The 17679-nt window shown below is 30.5% G+C and overlaps 2 protein-coding genes across 4 annotated transcripts in view; both read right to left on the bottom strand.

The window, feature by feature from the left end:
• Positions 1-64: 64 nt before the first annotated feature.
• On the bottom strand, positions 65-14883 carry LOC119671924 (protein retinal degeneration B). Of its 2 annotated transcripts, XM_038082806.1 has the most exons (17): positions 14542-14883; positions 11788-11920; positions 5845-6045; positions 5629-5773; positions 5367-5558; positions 4880-5296; positions 4573-4814; positions 4361-4390; positions 4180-4255; positions 3826-4113; positions 3088-3750; positions 2865-3032; positions 2657-2794; positions 2387-2535; positions 1511-2326; positions 1271-1443; positions 65-153 (listed from the first exon to the last, which is right to left on the bottom strand). In XM_038082806.1, exons 3-17 carry the CDS (start codon positions 5920-5922, stop codon positions 84-86), a joined length of 3645 nt encoding a protein of 1214 aa, XP_037938734.1. In that variant the 5' UTR covers positions 5923-6045; positions 11788-11920; positions 14542-14883; the 3' UTR covers positions 65-83. The 2 variants fall into 2 exon arrangements, with proteins under 2 accessions (XP_037938734.1, XP_037938735.1); XM_038082807.1 differs by lacking the exon at positions 4361-4390.
• Positions 14884-17221: 2338 nt separating this feature from the next.
• LOC119671921 (integrin alpha-PS2) overlaps positions 17222-17679 on the bottom strand; it is a 44081-nt gene continuing 43623 nt past the window's right edge. For both annotated transcript variants that reach the window (XM_038082802.1, XM_038082803.1), the window contains one exon: positions 17222-17659. In XM_038082802.1, the coding sequence (XP_037938730.1) occupies positions 17570-17659 (90 nt within the window). In that variant the 3' untranslated portion in view covers positions 17222-17569. The remainder of the gene's footprint in view (positions 17660-17679) is intronic.

Genomic DNA, 17679 nt, shown 5'->3' with positions numbered 1-17679 from the left:
TTGATTGATTGAGTAATTGAGTACGCATATTTTAAGGAACTCACACATTATGTAGTACAAGTCATGCTGGATTTTTAAACATTCTAATGATGGCTGAGGTACGTCTTGCGCTTTAGGAAACCACTCCGTATGGGTGATGAATGTCCTTCATTGCTGTTAAGGTGTATTGTGTAGATTGGATTGGAATAGGATGTAGTTTTGCATAAGCAGGAAGAATAGCATTTAAGGATATGAATTCTGTTTTATTCTTAAGTTAATTTTGATTTCGTCAAAACTTACAAAAGTTTCATATGCAGTTTCGACAATAAACTCAAAATTTACTATATAACCATCTAACCAACCACATATAAAATTCACTAAACACCAATTTTTCATTTTACCAATATCATTTCATAAATATCAATTTATAACTACTTAAATTATGCATTGCGTTTACAACACTTAAGCTTCAGTTTGCTCATGCATCCTAAGTATGAAAACACAATCATTCAGGATAACGTGGAATTTCACATAATATTTGGTGGCGGTGACAGTGACAGTGGCAGTGGCATTGTTTGTGATTTTGGTTTGGTTTGGTTTGGTTTGGTTGTGGGTGATAGGTGATAGGTGGAAAGTGGTGAAAGTAAAGATGCAGTATTCGGGTAATAAGCACGTGTTTCATTATATACAGTTAATCAAAGTAAAACATGTTAAAAGAAAAGAAAATCACAAGAAAATATATATTGTAAATTTAAATTTAAAGCTTTTGTTATTGTTAAAAGCTTAATTTTTAAAAATAATTGTTAATAACTTAAAACATTTTAATATTATATATGTTAGTAATTAAACAAAGTAACATAAAACTATTGTTTATAGATAAACATTGCTCTACATTCTTAATTAAAGAACCATTTAACTCAAAAATAAATAACCTGCCAAGCTATTAATTCAAACAGATTAATAGATCATTTCAATACTCTTATGAGTACATTTAAAAAAAACCTTTTTTTCGTACTTTATGCTACATATTTAATATTCTTGTCTATTATGACTTTTTTAGAATATTAAAAGCAAGTATTTAAAATATTTTAATATAAACTATTATTATAATTATATAGTCCGGTAATCCGGCATTATATTATTGAAATGAAATTCCTTGGCAAGATACGAGCAACGATTATTTTTTATTTTTAAAGTAAATTTTAAAATCATGATTCTAAAAATTCAGGCTAATTCACGTTTAACACATATCTATAGTGCTATCTAATTATAAAACTTTATGCAAACGTACCTTCTACGCCTTGGGTTTGAAGTCTGGCCTGGTAAATTGAAACATCCTCGAGGAATAACCATACGTGCGTTGCCTTTGGCGGGACGTGAAAAACCAACTTGTTGTAATTCAGCTAAATGCGCAGCGTAGCCATCACTCAGTACTGTTGCACTTGGTTGTAATTTTTTAGTAACCTACAAATTATAGATTTATAAATTAAATTGTAGCTACAGTCATTTGATTAAAATATACAATATATACCTTTCCTACTATGAATATTTGATCTGATCTTAATCCAACGTTTGTATAGACATTAATGTCTTTACTGCTGCCATAAGCCGCTACAATGGATATTCCATGATTTTGCACTAAACTATTTAAGTATGCAGCTTTGTGGCCCAATGGATCAGTTAATAGTCCATCAGCAAATGAGATCAACCCATGTGGGAAATTATGTTGGCTCAGCCAGGATACAACTCGCTGCTGTTGCATATCAGGGCGTCCAGTTATGTATATTAATAAATATCCCAACTCCTGCCAATGTCGGCAGACATCAACAGCTCCTGCACGAACTTTAGGATCCCGTCCTGTTACTGACATTGATGCTGTAAATGATCCGTCTATACTAAAAACAACACATTCCGTGAATGGTGGTACTACTGCTAAATAACAGTCGACTCCAGTATGGTCACCACGAACTACCATCTTAACTGGGTATATGCCATAACCAAGTGAAAGCTGATCCGGAATACTATACGAAATTCGACCATTTTTATCAGTTACCTCAGTTGTTAAAAACGTCCATTCACCCACTGGTGGATCTTTCATTATGTGTATATCAACCTTCTCACCATGTAACGTTATCATATCTAGTGGACCATACATAAAACGTGCATTCAGACGTTGTTCACGACCTTCTTGTACAATTACGTCATTTGCACGGTGATTGGCTGCGACATTCTTAAGTTTAACTGATGTTCGTTTCTTAATCCATTTTTCACGTGGTTGTCCGGGATGAAATGAAACTGCATCCTTATCAGGTGAACCTACAAAAAGATTGCCCTCGAATTTTCCAATCTAAATACAAAATTACTACCATTAGTAAAATAACAACACACGCATTATACAATAGCTAACCTGGCGCAAAATAAATGCTATAACATCTGCGCTTTCCCAATAACTGGCATGGAATAAATGCGGCAGGGCATGTGCAGGAAAATTACTTAATCCTTCTGGACAATATAGTGCATAATCGAGCCGCTTCGTACCCCACCATTTCGTTTGAACTATGAAGACATAGTAAATTAATCTTTTCTTTTTAGCAATAAATGGTGAAATAATTCCTTAAGTTCCAGTCATCATAAATGAAATTAAATCTAAGATCTTATAAGCATTCTAGCAACTTACGTGAATGGATTGTACTTAGCGATACATTCTCAATTAAACCTGAAATAGTGCTTTGCATAGAAGCATCTGATAAACGTCTACCTCCCAATAAGTTATTGCTCTCACTAAAATGTTGAGGATGAGATTGTATCACTTCCACTGAAATTGTTAAACAAATTTAAAAAATATTTAAAAAAATATCCTAACTGCTAAAGCAGACAAGACTTACATAGATGTAGTGGCTGCCCATTACCTAGCGGATACTTGGCATAGCGTGGAACATTAACTGGCGCAAGCATAGAAAATCTTGCACTTAACAAACTTTCTAGGCGAGAAGCAGTTGGGTCGGTAGGATGAAACATATTGTACACCTGGTTGCAATTCGGTCGAGCAAGTGCTTTGAAACAAAAAAAGTTTCATATTTTCTATTTGTGTGTAGTTTAAAAAGTTACCTGCTTTGGGGTCATGTAGTTTTCTAGCTGCTAAAACAATAGACAATGGCGAACCAAACATAAAGAATTCAGTAACTTCAAAGTCTAATTTCGTAGATCTGGAGTCACTAGAAGAGGAAGACCTTCGTCTTCTAGGCGTTGGTGGTGCGACTAGTAAACGCTTCGCATCAAGATCCGAGTCATTAAAACGCTCTTCATCATCAGTGCGAGATGAACGACTTCCTTCAGCATTTCCACCGTTTGAACGACACAACGCTTCATAGGCTAATAGGGAGCCCATAGAGTCCCCTAACATTACAACTTGTCCAGAAAATCCATGTCCATCTTCTGACTTCAAAAATTCATGATAGACAATGTTAGCAGCAGCAACAGTTTTGTTAACTGTTTCTTGAAATTCAGGTGAAGTGACGGAAAGTAGTGGTATTGCACCTATTGGTATATCAGCTACATTTGGTACGTCAGCAACAGATGGCGAAGTATCAAACGAATAGGGACTCAAACTTGACAATATACCTAGAGCGTCAGTGCATATAGATGGACATGGAACCAGTTTAATAGTGACGTGAGCAAGTAAGCTTGGATAATGTTGACGCATAACTGCTTCAAATGCACCTCGAAATGTTGTAACATCTGATTTCTTCGCTGTCAATTCACTCGTAGCGTCTGAAATAAAAATCCATTAGACACATTTTAGGGATTATGACTGATTTTAGGATTTATAATATTTATTAGCTTTACCGAGTACACAACCTGCGTGTACTACTAATATCAGTATTGTGGTGGGACAAGAAGGTGTGCTTGGAGAACCGGGTGGAGAGTCATGACTACGATCTACACTAGCCGATGAGCGCAATTGGCGCTTATTGCCACGTTCCGATGCGACACGTATAAGAAATTCCTGATTAAATATGCTATCATCTTGTCTATCTTTGTTATTAATACCCCCATGTGGAGGTGGACTGTCATCTCCTTCTCCTAGTAACTCAAGTGAACTCCATTTAGCGAGTGAATTCGTTTCGTTAGTATCTGAATGTTATAACGAAGTACATATATAAAAGATAAGGAATTAATAAAATATTGTCTGAACTTCACCTAAGCAGTCAAAGAATTCTTCATCAGAGTTTGATTTTGAGTCGACTTCTAATCGTTCCATTCGCCAATTTGCAACCTATGGATATATAAGAAATTTAATCAAAAATAAAAAAATGAAAAGAACACAAAATACGTGCATAAGAGTAGAAACCAGATTTCAATTTTGAAACTCAAAACTTACGTTTTTGTGTGGAACAGATTTTGCATGCGGCTTTGTTAATTAAATTATTTAGTACAGTTTTAATTGGTGACATGAATACATTAATAATTGAAAAAAGAAAGCAAAAAATTAAAGGAATTGTTTACACTTAATTCCAAAGTTGTTAGTAGAAAAAAACTAAAAATTATATAAAAACAAAAAAAAAAAAAAAATCAAATAACTCTTGGATTTACCTGTAAATCGAAACTATGCGCCGATCCAACTGGTGAATGTAGAGCACCTTTAGAACCGAATTTTGATTTAGACATTTGTATACTTTGGGATCGTGACCTAGCCATGGCGGTGTCCACGTCATTTTCATCCTCCTCTTCAGAACTAGCTTCAGCACTTGGTGGTTCTTGTGTTAAAATAGGTGGTGGTGCACCTACTGACTTTTTTCGTTCTTTAATATCTTCATCTTTCTTAATCTCATGGTCTGTACCAGAAAAAAATCAGAATTTGATATAAATGTAGTTTTATATATATTTAAAATATTATTACCAATTTCACTATTATCATCCTCAGTTCCACCCATTTTTTTAGCCAATGCAAGCTGGGTTTGACGTTCAATTTCACGTATGTCTTCAATGGTAAGGCCATGCCATTCATCTTGCCAAGCCCATGCCTGACGATGAGCACGCAACATAGTTTTACGTAGGGCAACATCATGTATGAACTTCTCCAGTTTTGTTTGCATTCCCCAGTATCGGAATTCTACACGGCATATTTTGTAAGCACACATAAGCGACATATTTCGGTTTGTGGGCTGTGTCCTACCCTTAACTTCCTTCCAATATTCATCCAACCAATCTTCATTAAGTGGACCGCGACTAGTTTTTTTTGATAAAAATAATTTTGGATCTTCTTCTTTAATATAATCACCGCCATATAATTGATCCTTGACTATATCGATGACATCTTTAACAATAATTTCATATTTAATGCTAAATATATTCATAATTTAATAAAAAGGAACAAACACTCATACCTACGACACGATTTCGTAAATCACTTCCACTTAATTTAAAAACATTTTCTTGGTAACCATTATCTGGATAATAATAGGTTTCAATATCTAATGAGAATTTTTCAACAAATGGGCAAGTATAGCGCGTTCTTGTGTAGGGATATGCATTCCATGCTTCCTCCTCCACAGTCAAAGCACTTTTTGGTAATAAACCTTTTTGGTAATAAGAAATGATAGGAAAGAGGAATTATTTATACTTAGTTGTAAAATGGTATCAATTTACTTTTTATCCATCCTGGTAAATGACTACCAACATGATAAATCTTTCTAGTGTATTGTCCATTACCACCTGGACCATCTTTATATGGCTCATTGATGATAATTTCAACTCCACTGCCTTCTCCGTGACTTTCCTCACGACTTTTTTTCTATGAAATTATTTTTGAGTTAAACGAAAATGTAATTATGTACTCGTATCCATATTATTTAGTTAACTTACTGCAATCATATAGAGTTGCGCGATGCGGTATTCCTCTACCGTTAGCGGCAATGGTATTCTATACTCCTTTATCAACATGCCGACTTCGAATTATAATCAACTCAATCAAGTCATAAGCAAAAGCTGTTCTTAATTTTGATTTTACTATCTAAAGTAAAGTTATTTCACCAATGTCTACACATGATGCTATTAGATACTTGCCTGCAATAACACAGAACATATATTACATTCTATTTTCATTAAGGACAGTAAAAAAAATATTTAATTGGACTAAATATTGGGCTAAGTTTGAACATTTTGAAAATTGATTTAATGTATCTTGAAGTCAAATTGTTTCTCAACATTATTAACTAAATACTATAACATAAGCTGGTTCCAAGAACGACAGGTTTACGTCCCGGAGCCACTTGTTTCCAACAATAACCTATTGAAGTCCTAAAGGGACTTCACAAGTAGGTCCCAGCGGTTTATAACAACAAAAACAAGACATAAGCATTTCATTTATCCTAAGTTTTACTATTGCTTTAGAAGAAACAAATTCATATGTAATATACTAGACTTGTCCTAATGGTAAGCAGTTTTAGGTCTTGTTTTAACTCGGATAATCTATTACACGAAATAAATGGAGGAAGAATTTATGATATATCCGACAGCAAAAAGAATATTTATTGACTTATTTCAAATCGGTATATGTTCTATATATATGCATGAATAGATATATATATTATAAAAAATTACATTGAAAGGTTTATTAGACTATCTTTTAGTCAAAGTGCAGACAAATTTTCAATTTAAAGTTGTTTAAAAAGAAAGAACACTTTGCATTTAAATAAATTCGCACAAGCTTCACATTTGAGGAAAGAGTACAAAATAAAATAAATAGAATTACAGTCTTCACATGGTTTTTCCAAGCATATACAATTACAATAAAGAAATTAAAGCCAATCTACCAGAATTGAAAAGAAAAATGAACATTTAATTTAAAATCATTTAATAAGCATGAGAATTGCCGTGACGGCTTTAAAACGAAAAAATGTGTATATGTTCTGTGAGTTTAAATAAATCATTTATTGGATAAAAACTAATTTAGCTAATTTTGAAGGAAACGTTACTCATACGTCGTGCGGGACAATTTGCATGTGCAATGATTATTATTGAGCTTTATGAAATAGAACTGAGCTGCTTCTAATGGCTCATTTCAGTTACTTACTATTTAATTATATGTCTTGTTGCTTTAATTTAATTAATTTTATTCTTAGTATCGATCATTATAGTTTTGTTGCGACATATACCAACTAAAATTTATAACTTAACGAATGAAACTTTACAAAGGCACTAAACGACCGATACAATGCAACTAGAAACCACTAAATACCAACAATATGACAGCAATTGAGGTTCCATGGTGACGCGGTAAGGTGTGGTTAATGGCCCCAACCAAACCAACCAACCGTTAGTGGCAGCAACGTGGCTTATGACATATTTGCAATTGTGGCTGTGATAATGACAACGGATGAACAATTTCGATTAATTTATGAATTGATATAGCTGTCGAGCAGGGGAGCAGTGGAGCAGGGCAAAGATCAACTTGGCTGCCACAATTACAGACAAATTGAATGACAATTGTGCGCTTCTTTATTACGTGCTCGATGTATGAAACTTCGATTGTTGCCTGCCTGTTCAGGGCTGAGAACGTGTAATTTGATTAGAAATGGCTTTATTGACTTCATTTAAACAAACTTTATCCTTAAGAAACACATTTATGTATTCTAACCTACTTTCTGTTTTATTATATTTGGGTAAGAGGTGCGAATGCATAAATAAATAGCAGAGCGCTTGTTTGTAGCTGCGTTTGCGTTTGTATTAACTTAACAAATGTATGTCATCAAGTATTTAAAAATAACATATTTCATACTTTGTGCACCTCAACAAAGTAAAAGAAAACAATAGCAAAAAATCAATAATTAATGAGGTCTCGTTAGAACACTCAAAATATATGCTGGTATTCTTTACAGTGTATGTCAAGGAATCTCCATGCATAATTGTATGAGTTTGACTTTTATCGATTCTTTCGAACAACACCATACCACCAAAATTATGATATAATAATGGCCACATCTATGGACGATAAGTGACGAAGAATTTATTAAAACATATTATTCTGTGCAGCAAGGAGAAAGTTTGGGTAATTCTCTGAAAATTGCTCGAAAACGCAAATAATTTTTAAAATTATTAAATGTATTGAAAGGATTACTAGAATGTTGCTATCCTTCATATTGAAATTCTTATGTAGGAATAATAAAAAACGAATATCAGTTTTGTTCAAAATTACTTATAGAACAAATAGGTAATAGCTGCAAGCAATAAGGCAAGTCACAGTATGTTTAAATAGGAATTGTTGTCAATAAAAAACATAATTGGCATAAATGGCAGTGATGAAATATTTACACTAACAAGTGCAAAATCATTCGAAAAATATTTAGTTTCAAAAAAGTAAGAAAACTTTCATTTAGTAACAACGATGAATTCCTTAGGCTATTTAATGTCGAAGATAGGTGGGTTTTGCTAGATCACATTGATTACGTTATAAGAATGGACGACAAGCACCACTCTTGGCTTACTACGACCTAAATGTATGACCTGGAGCTGACTTATGAAAGTTAGGTGTCCGAGGATAGTGCGCAATACTGCAGTGCCAAAAAGAAATATTTAAAAGTTAAATTAGTTAAGGTAAAGATTAACCAGATATGTTACTATATCATTATGTAATATATTATAGAACAAAATTATAAAAATACATATTTTTGCAGGAAACTTGGGAGATAATGAATTGAAATATTTGATGTTTAATATAATAGTTTTTATATCAGAAAATATTCCTATGTTTAATTACTATAGTTTCGTGCAATTATTTAACTATTACTATAGTTTTTGCAATTAATTTTCACTTAATCCAAACAATGCAAAACAGCTTTACTTTTTGTAAGGCATATTTTAATTTTTCGGTACTGGTTTTGATAATCGTAATGTGTTTTTAAGATAAACACATAAAGGCACCAATCAATCTTTGTGAAGGTTGTCGTTGATTAATTTTATTTTTTTTTCTATTTTAAATTTAATTTAAGACTGATAAATAAACAATTACAAAAAATGTTTGCGATAAACTAGACGTAGACTGCTATTTATCTATACACTAGTACATGACCAAATGGGTACAAAGTTTCGAGAATAGTTTAATCACTATTTTTTTTTTATTTCATAAATAAGATAATTTCATTTCAAGTAACTTGACTCACTGTATATTTACGTCTATTTAAAAACGAATAATTACTGAATGATTTTTCATAATGCAATTAACTCTTGGCACTCATTAAACGAGATTAAAGGTGGAAGCAAACCTGTTTTCAATGCTTGTTGGTTTTTGTAGAGGTTCGCATGTATCTCAGATACAACATTTTTTTTTGCCATTTTTAATGGTTGCTTTTGCATTTGTTTACAAACAAAAATCCGCAGCACAACAAAATCAATCTTTGTACTGCTGAAGGGATTTCTGTGCCTTGCCAAAAAGTTAAGACAAAAAGATTTGTTTAATACTTTTGGATTACCGCAGGGATCTGGGAATGCAAACAAATACAAGTGTTGTCTGATGTTTCAGCTTTTAGGTTCAGAAAAAATTACAAAAACGAAATTTACGCATTTATTAGACCCTAGACAGTTCGGACTTAGCACAAGGTTAAATTAGCATTTGTAAAACATTTAAAATTATAGAAGACATATAACATATATGCATATATATATGTGTATAAATATATATATGTATATATATTTTAAATATCTGACTTACATTATTTTATAGGTATTAGATTTTTAATCAGCCAACAATTTTTTCAAACTTTATATTCGTGTAACACTTCACTTCATGAAAGTAATTTCTATATGTCTGTATACATTTATGTAATGTTTTTTATTTAAATATTTTGTATCGTCTAACTTTTTAGATTTCAGTTTAAAACTTTTAATGCGTTTTACTTGGTGTATCTACAAAATCAACGAAAATAAGCAAATACTGAAATTTGCAACATCCGCAACGCTTCATATTTTCACATTTTACATTTTCACTTCTTAACGAGATTAGGAAAACTGTTCTGTGGCGAAGGAAATTAACTGAGGTGGACCGAAGACATACAAATCGTCTTTTTCCTTTGTAACTCAAGAGCTTTTTATACTGTAAAACAGAGTTGCCACTTCTCTATTTATAGACTTTTTTACATTACTGTTATTTTCATTAAGCACAGTAGTCTAATCAATGCAAATTAAGAGAATACAATTAAACATCTCAAAAAAAATATCTCTAAAATATTAACTACATGGTGTATTGACTAATTAGGCATTTGAAGCATCATTATCAGATATATATCAGTCACAAGTCATACATCAACAATTTTATAATTATTGTTTAAACTTAAATAAGCAACTATATACACATTAGATCTATTCTGGTTTAAGTGCATCCTAACCTTACTAATAATAATAGTAAAAATAACAATAAAAAAAAAAAAACTAACTGATTTTATATAAATTGTAAATTGTATTAATATCGAAAAGTGTTGGCAATCCTACATTCTACATATGTTAGAAGGGGATGATTTTATACAAATAACTACCTTGTGCTCACAATTCACTTGCGCTCATTATTTTATCTCTCTCTTTCATTTCTCAATGCCCCCTTATAGCTTTGTTTATAAAATATTGGTATAACTGACGTCATTAATTGTGTGTTTACTACGTAAAAATACTATGAATACATGACGTCACATAATCATTTTACCCTTCATTTCGAGAGGCCAAAAATTTCTCTTTTCTCTTTCCTCTTTCCTTCCGTTATTAATAAATAAAATCCACAAGTGAAAATGTTTTATGTTTTATGTTTTGTCGATTTCATATTGAAGAGAAAATTAATAACAGCATCAGCAAACGATTTTACTTTCATTTATGACGTCACAGTTCAAATGAAAAATTTTATTTAAATTCATGACGTCACAGTTTTTGACAAAAGTGATTGCGTGTTAAATAATAAAAAGTGAAATTTTTATATGAATCGAGACTAAATAAAAACTAAAAATAATATTAATGTTGACAGATTTGTAAAAATATACTAAAAACGAAATCTATTTATACATAATTATCTATATATATTTATATTTACATATATGTATGTACGCGTATGTAAATATGTTTTGATACGAAATTATTAAAATTGGAAAGTATTCGACCAAAAAAGGAAATTAATGATCAACTGTCATTAAATCTACTGTTAGATGAAAATTTTATATGACATTTTATGAGTTAAATTTTTAAAAATATTCTAATTTTTATGATGGAGATTAAAGGCAATAAAACGAAAATTCTATAAAGTATAATCGTTTACTTAGCACTGTAACGACAGCTATAATTGTAAAAAGTATATAAAATTTTCGAATTGCTCTTAATTAAAGAAAAAAAGTTTATTGTGAAAGTAGTTAAGTCATATTGTATAATAAAAATATCACACTGTATATGACAATTTACTTAAGCATGTATTCACTGCTCAACTTAGCTCATTATAATAACAATAATAACAATATTAACAAACTAAGTGACAGTTAATAGCACCAAAAAAGTGAATAAAATAGAAATGATTAGGAAATATAAAATAAAGAGTACTAACTTGATTAAAAATGCGGAATAAAAATGACAAAATAAAATACTATAGTAAATCTCTGTATAAACATTTTAAATACTAATAGTTTTTAATTATAAACCTATAATAAACTTAAAGAATAAAATTCAAAATAATTAATAAAAATGTTTTAATACTAAAAAGTGAAAAGTTTAGGAGTTAGGTAGATATAATTTTGCTTTATTTTAAGCAAAGAGAATATTAAAGGAAATTCAATATTTTACCTTATGTGTTTTTAAAGACACCCTGTATACTTTTTGTCGAAATATTAAATATTTTAGTCCCAGAATAGTGCGGTCGTATGTGCATTAAACGTACTTGCTCCTCCGCATTTCAGCGCTACAATAACTTTAATGGCTAACACAAAATAAAAATTTTATAAATACGCGAACGCAAATTGCTGAAGTGAAAAAATTTAATAAATAAAATAATAAAAAAAAATTTCTCGATAAATTTGCAATTCAATAAAATTTTCTTGCTTATACTAAAAAAAAAAAATATTTCCATTTGTTTATACTACGCTGTGCCATTAATTCGAGCAATTTGTATCTGGGTCCGCTTGATGCGAGTAATGTGTCGATTTATGTGGGTCTGACAAGTGTTGCTGTTTTTTGTTACGTTTTGTTTATTTGAATTAATAAGCAAAATTGTTTGCAAGCAGACAATCCATGAAATGAAATCGACTGTGAAAGTCCTGCTCGCAGCAGAGATAGCAACAGCATCACCCAGGAACCAAAACAATAACAAGCATTCACTTCAGTAGGTTAAGACAACTTGAAACACATTAGGCCACGAAGAAAAACACAGACGAACAAAAACAGAGAAATCCAGTGAACTTTGGCATTTGCATTGCGCATGTCCCGCTGTTCGCTATCCTGGGAGCAGCGATTACAAGTGGCAGCACCTCTATCAGTAACATAAGGATAAGAAACGAAAAATAAGACTTTGTTTGTAAATAAGAAAAATCAGCTTAAGCAGAGGATTTCAATAATCTGATGAGGAATGGTTTAAATTTGTGTGCTTAACCTTACTTAACACGACTTCGAGGGATGCTGTGAGCTGTGTTTGTTTGCATTGCAAATAAGTCCAATGCCAGAAGCTCTGCCGCCAATATGAAAGTAGGAACTCAACTGGAATTAACATCTACGATAATTATTTAATGAGTTGTAAGAATTAAATGTATCTATTAAATTCAAGTTCTTAAATTACCTAATTACATAAGTAGCATTTTCTTATGTAAATATCTTTTTCAATAGTTCTGTCATTTTAAATTTGCTAGTATTTACAAAAGGTGTATGGAATTTTTCATTTCAAGGAAATGGCAAAATAATTACTTTCTGTATAAAATATTTATTAAAAGATACATCTCAAGTATGTAAATTGCATACACAAGATACTAAATATTAGTTTTAATTTTTTGGAATCACCGTTACGTACCGTATTAGAAAAAAACTAGACCGAAATATTATAAACAAAATACCTTCAGATATTTGAAAGGTTCCCACAATAAGCAGGCATGGAGAAATACTATATTGAGTATAGCTATGCCATATAGCTAGTTCTGATATTATTTTCCTGTTACTAAATATAAAAATATTTCTGCAAAATATTACATTGTGACAAAACTATTTGAAAGTGATATAGAGGCAGTGAGTGTAGTCGACAAAATAGCTCTAGGCTGGCTTCTTCAGATAAAATTCTCCCTTCAGACTCTTCAGATAAGACAAAGGGAAAAAAAGAAAGTGACATTATTAAAGGCTTATTTACATACGATTAAAATAATTGTGTACGTTCTGTAAGGTTATTATCGATCAACTGATGCGAAAACAGAGCACTCCTCAGATCTATTATCATCATTACCAAGCTAAAAGTATATAATCGACAAAAGTGAGAAGTGTGCATTACGATTAGTTTTTCAATTTTTTATAATTTATGGCCTTAATCCTGCTATCGTAATCTCAATCGAAATGAATCAGCATAACTGATCTGCGTATTCTACTCACGTCTGGATTCCGCTTTATATGGCCCTTTCGGCATACTTGAATGGCTGACGAGTTGTGCAGTGTTGTAAACAATGGCATTTCTATTATTTATGCGGACTAAACGATAAAACCAGCAATTAACATTAACAACGACCGATAAAAAGATAAGACAAACGCCTTGTTTAGCTTTATCACTCAACTGAGCAACTGATTAAATGATTATTCTTTGACTGCACGCAAATAACATGACTACAATTTCAATTTCAGGCTATGTTCGACAGCAAATTCAGATATTCAGATAATCGCCGTGGTTTGTTACTCGAACGAGTGCATACACAATTGTTAATGTTAGCTTCACTCTTGTTTTCATATGAAGATCATGGTTACGTGCTAAATGACCTTGTTCTAAACGATAAACACTAAAAACACTAAAATATTTTATTTTTTACTTCAAAAAAAAAAAAATGTAAATAAAAATCATAAACAACAAAAAAGAAACAAAAATGTATGTCTTTGCAAAGGTTTGAAAAAGAGATCCAAGGGAAAAGATTTTGCAACATAAAACTTATAGAGTAACCAGATAATTTTAATAATGCTAGCATATGAAGTTAAGAAGTATTTTATTATGCATTTGTTCGGATTTTTTTGTTTTTGCCTCTTTAACTCTTTAACTTATAGAAAATGTTTATTAAGTAAATTATACGGTACCGATTTCTATTTAAACGTTTAAGAAACAAATTTTGAACAATTTTAAACATATTTTTGAATGCAAACACTTGGAGTTGGTAACCTTAGCGTAGACAGAGAAAAGTGCGAATTTATGCTCAAATCATGTTGCTGTCCCAAGAGAATGTGGAGCGCGCATATTAAGAAAACTTGTATTGGGCAAAGTGTTGGAGCTGCGTCTACTGCAGCAGCAGCTGCTGTGAAAAATGTCTGGGCAAATTTTTCTGTACAATATTGAAAAAAGTTTGAATAAAATCTATTTAAACTTACATATAATATGAAAGAGGAAGTAAACAATTTTGTGCAGAATACACAATCAAAAATAAATTTATTCACTCATATAAGATGGTAAATTAGAAATTTAGCCACAAAACGAAAATTATGATTTCGTAATTGGCAATCAAGTTGTAATTCTTTTCACATTTTTTGTAACTCAAGGCAATTTGTTTATTCACACAATTCACTTTTCATGTTCATATTTATTCAATTGCATTAAATAATGCACTACAACTTTTCACGCAACACCGATTATTGTAAACAAAAAAACTATTTTTTAGACATATGTCAAAAATTGTTGATCAAAACGGCGCACCAACTTATCAAACTACCAAATCCGACAACAACTCAAGAACAACTAATTTTGCTTTTCCTCCAATGCTGGCTTTACTCAGTGAGAAGTCCACATTTGAGTGAAATTTCGTTGTGGAGCTTCTCGTATTGAGTTGGTTGCGAATTTACATTAGGAGAGCTCATTTAAGAGAATTTAATAATACACTACGATAGACTATGCTGTTATTATATTAACAAAGCAATTCATTGGTTAGGTTTATTATGTCTAGAGTAACCTTTACCAATAATGTAATATATATTAATATATATTTATATATATATATTAATATATATTATAATATATATTTTTTAGAAACATCTGCGTTCAAATCCTAGCACGCCATATAGTATATAATAATGCTGTTATTATATTAACAAAGCAATTCATTGGTTAGGTTTATTATGTCTAGAGTAACCTTTCCCATTAATATAATATCTATTTTTTAGAAACATTAGTGTCAAAATTTTGACACACCTAATAGTATATAATATTGCGAATAAACACTTGTTACATAAAACTATTATTTGGGCTGATTTCACAGTCGTGAAATCAGAGTTTTTGCTACGTAAGTTACGACTGTGAAATCAGACCTAAGTACAATACATATTTCAATACAGAGGAATGCAAGTACTCCAGTCTGGTTCACAAGGTAATGACGATAACAGTTCAACTTTGTACCGGTGACCGTTCTGTTGACTATTATAAAATATGCTTCATTATCCTAGGTATGCTTCAGAAAAGAGTTTCTTAATCGCCGGTCCATAAAATACTGTAAAGTTATGGACTGAAGCACAATAAATTTCGCCATCAACGATATTACTTTTCGAGAAGTAAGTGAATATTTTATCGGTTCTTGTAAAACACATTGAATATTTTTCTCGTCGACTATATATGCTTTGGGTTGAGTAACACTACTTTAGTGAGGCTGAAAAATTAGTTTCCACTACATAAATTTTATAAGATTATCGGGAATACTGAACAACTTCAACTACCAAACATACTGACGTCTGCATATTACTGTTACACAGTGATATTTTTGTCGTTCGAGTATATTTTCGTATACTCGCACATACATGATACGAATCCCAGATAAAAATTTAATAATACAAGTAGTCAAATATAGACTTTGAATAAATACCAATAAAACATTTAAAATGTAACATTTAATTGAAATATATAATAAAATTGTTTAAATGGAATTGTAATAACAACAAACAGCAAAGTGCGAATAACCATAACCTACAGAAAGTGTTAGAGAAAAGTTAGAAAATTCAACAAATTTATTAACCCAGAAACTAATATACAGTGCACTCTCGGTATAACAAAAGATATTATAACGAGACTTTTCTTTACTTCGAATACATTTTATGCTCAACATCTATTATGTTATTTTAAGAGAACATTTTTAGTATGTTTGTTATTTATGATGTATCTGCATCTTTTGAAATGTCCTTAACATAAAAATTTGTTCAGCATTATTTATTAAAACAGTTAGGTTAGGCTTAGAAAATGTATTTTTTTACAAATTGGGCTGACTAATATATATTTCAAACTTTCAATAAAATAGATTGACAAAAACTTCTATGTTTTTGTTAATGCTATGTTACTACACTAAAACATAAAATAAGTTATTTGAAAAGTGCCAGCTAACTGTACTAAACATATGATATAATAAATATTAAGAAAAAGTAAAATGAATAGAACATAATATATAATACAATGTAACCTAGGTATAACCCTAAAAATCAATTTAAAAATTCACAGTTTTTTTATTATAAATGATTTATTTTTATTTATTTATTTATTTTTTTTTTTCGTTATATATTGCGATGTTGTTGTAAGTACAGTTAATAATTTACAAGCAAACGTAAAATAGCTTAAACAATCCTAAACTAAATATATTTTTTTAAACGAGATTAAAATTCAATTTGTTGGACAATGTAGCACTTTTATTGAATAAAAAACAAAAACAAAAACAAAAACTTTTATAAAAATTGAAAAATTAATTGAAAACTAAATATGTACAAAATTTTAAATATTGATTAACAATAAATTTATTATTTTCAAGTCTAAATGCTTTAATTCTTAATAATTAAAAGTTATTCAAATCACAAAATCCTCAAACGCACACACACTCGCACTCAGGTTGTTTTTACATTAATAATATAATATTTATATATAATTAGTTATTTAATTAATTAATAAGTGGCATTAGTAATGAAGAAATAAATAATACAAAATAAATAGTTATAATATATTCACATTTAATACATTAATAATATTTAAACACTTTTCAATTGCTCGTATTTAGTTAAATTATTTCATTTTTAACTTGCATAGAGTTTTTGTTAATTAGAAACATTAATTTATTATTTATAAACCGTTTAAACTTAATTAAAGATACAAATTTCGTGACTAGGCAAAATAACGTTAACATTAAAAATATTAAAATAAAAATTTCGTGTCGTTGTTAAAAAAGTAAAATAAAAAGAATTACACATTATCTTCAGCGTGGAGCACTTTTTAGAAAAGAGCACCTTGGCTTTCTTGGCTTTGTTGGCTTAGAGTTATAGAGTAGCTATAACGTTATCTTAATCTCAAAAGTATAGTTTTTCACACAATAGAAGCAATTGTATTTTACAATATTTAAATGAAATTCGTAAAATGCACCGTTCAACAGTGTTTGATTTAGAGATGTTCATCTCCGTGATACCCATTACGTAATGGTTGTCGCTCCATAGAGTGATCAGTGGGTCGATTACGATTAAAGAAGCCACACTAAATAGAAAAAATAAGTA

Source organism: Teleopsis dalmanni, chromosome 1 (assembly GCF_002237135.1).
Source record: "Teleopsis dalmanni isolate 2A chromosome 1, ASM223713v2, whole genome shotgun sequence".
NCBI lineage: Eukaryota > Metazoa > Arthropoda > Insecta > Diptera > Diopsidae > Teleopsis > Teleopsis dalmanni.
This window is presented reverse-complemented; position numbering and strand designations above follow the sequence as displayed.

What these genes read in the sequence shown, in the direction of transcription:
- LOC119671924 (XM_038082806.1), bottom strand. Translation starts at nt 5,922, where the DNA reads ATGTTGATAAAGGAGTATAGAATACCATTGCCGCTAACGGTAGAGGAA. An exon ending in TGGGCAGCCACTACATCTAT is followed by an intron (nt 2,795 to 2,864) that starts GTAAGTCTTGTC and finishes TAACAATTTCAG; the next exon opens with TGGAAGTGATACAATCTCAT. An exon ending in TAGCATTTATTTTGCGCCAG is followed by an intron (nt 2,327 to 2,386) that starts GTTAGCTATTGT and finishes TTTTGTATTTAG; the next exon opens with ATTGGAAAATTCGAGGGCAA.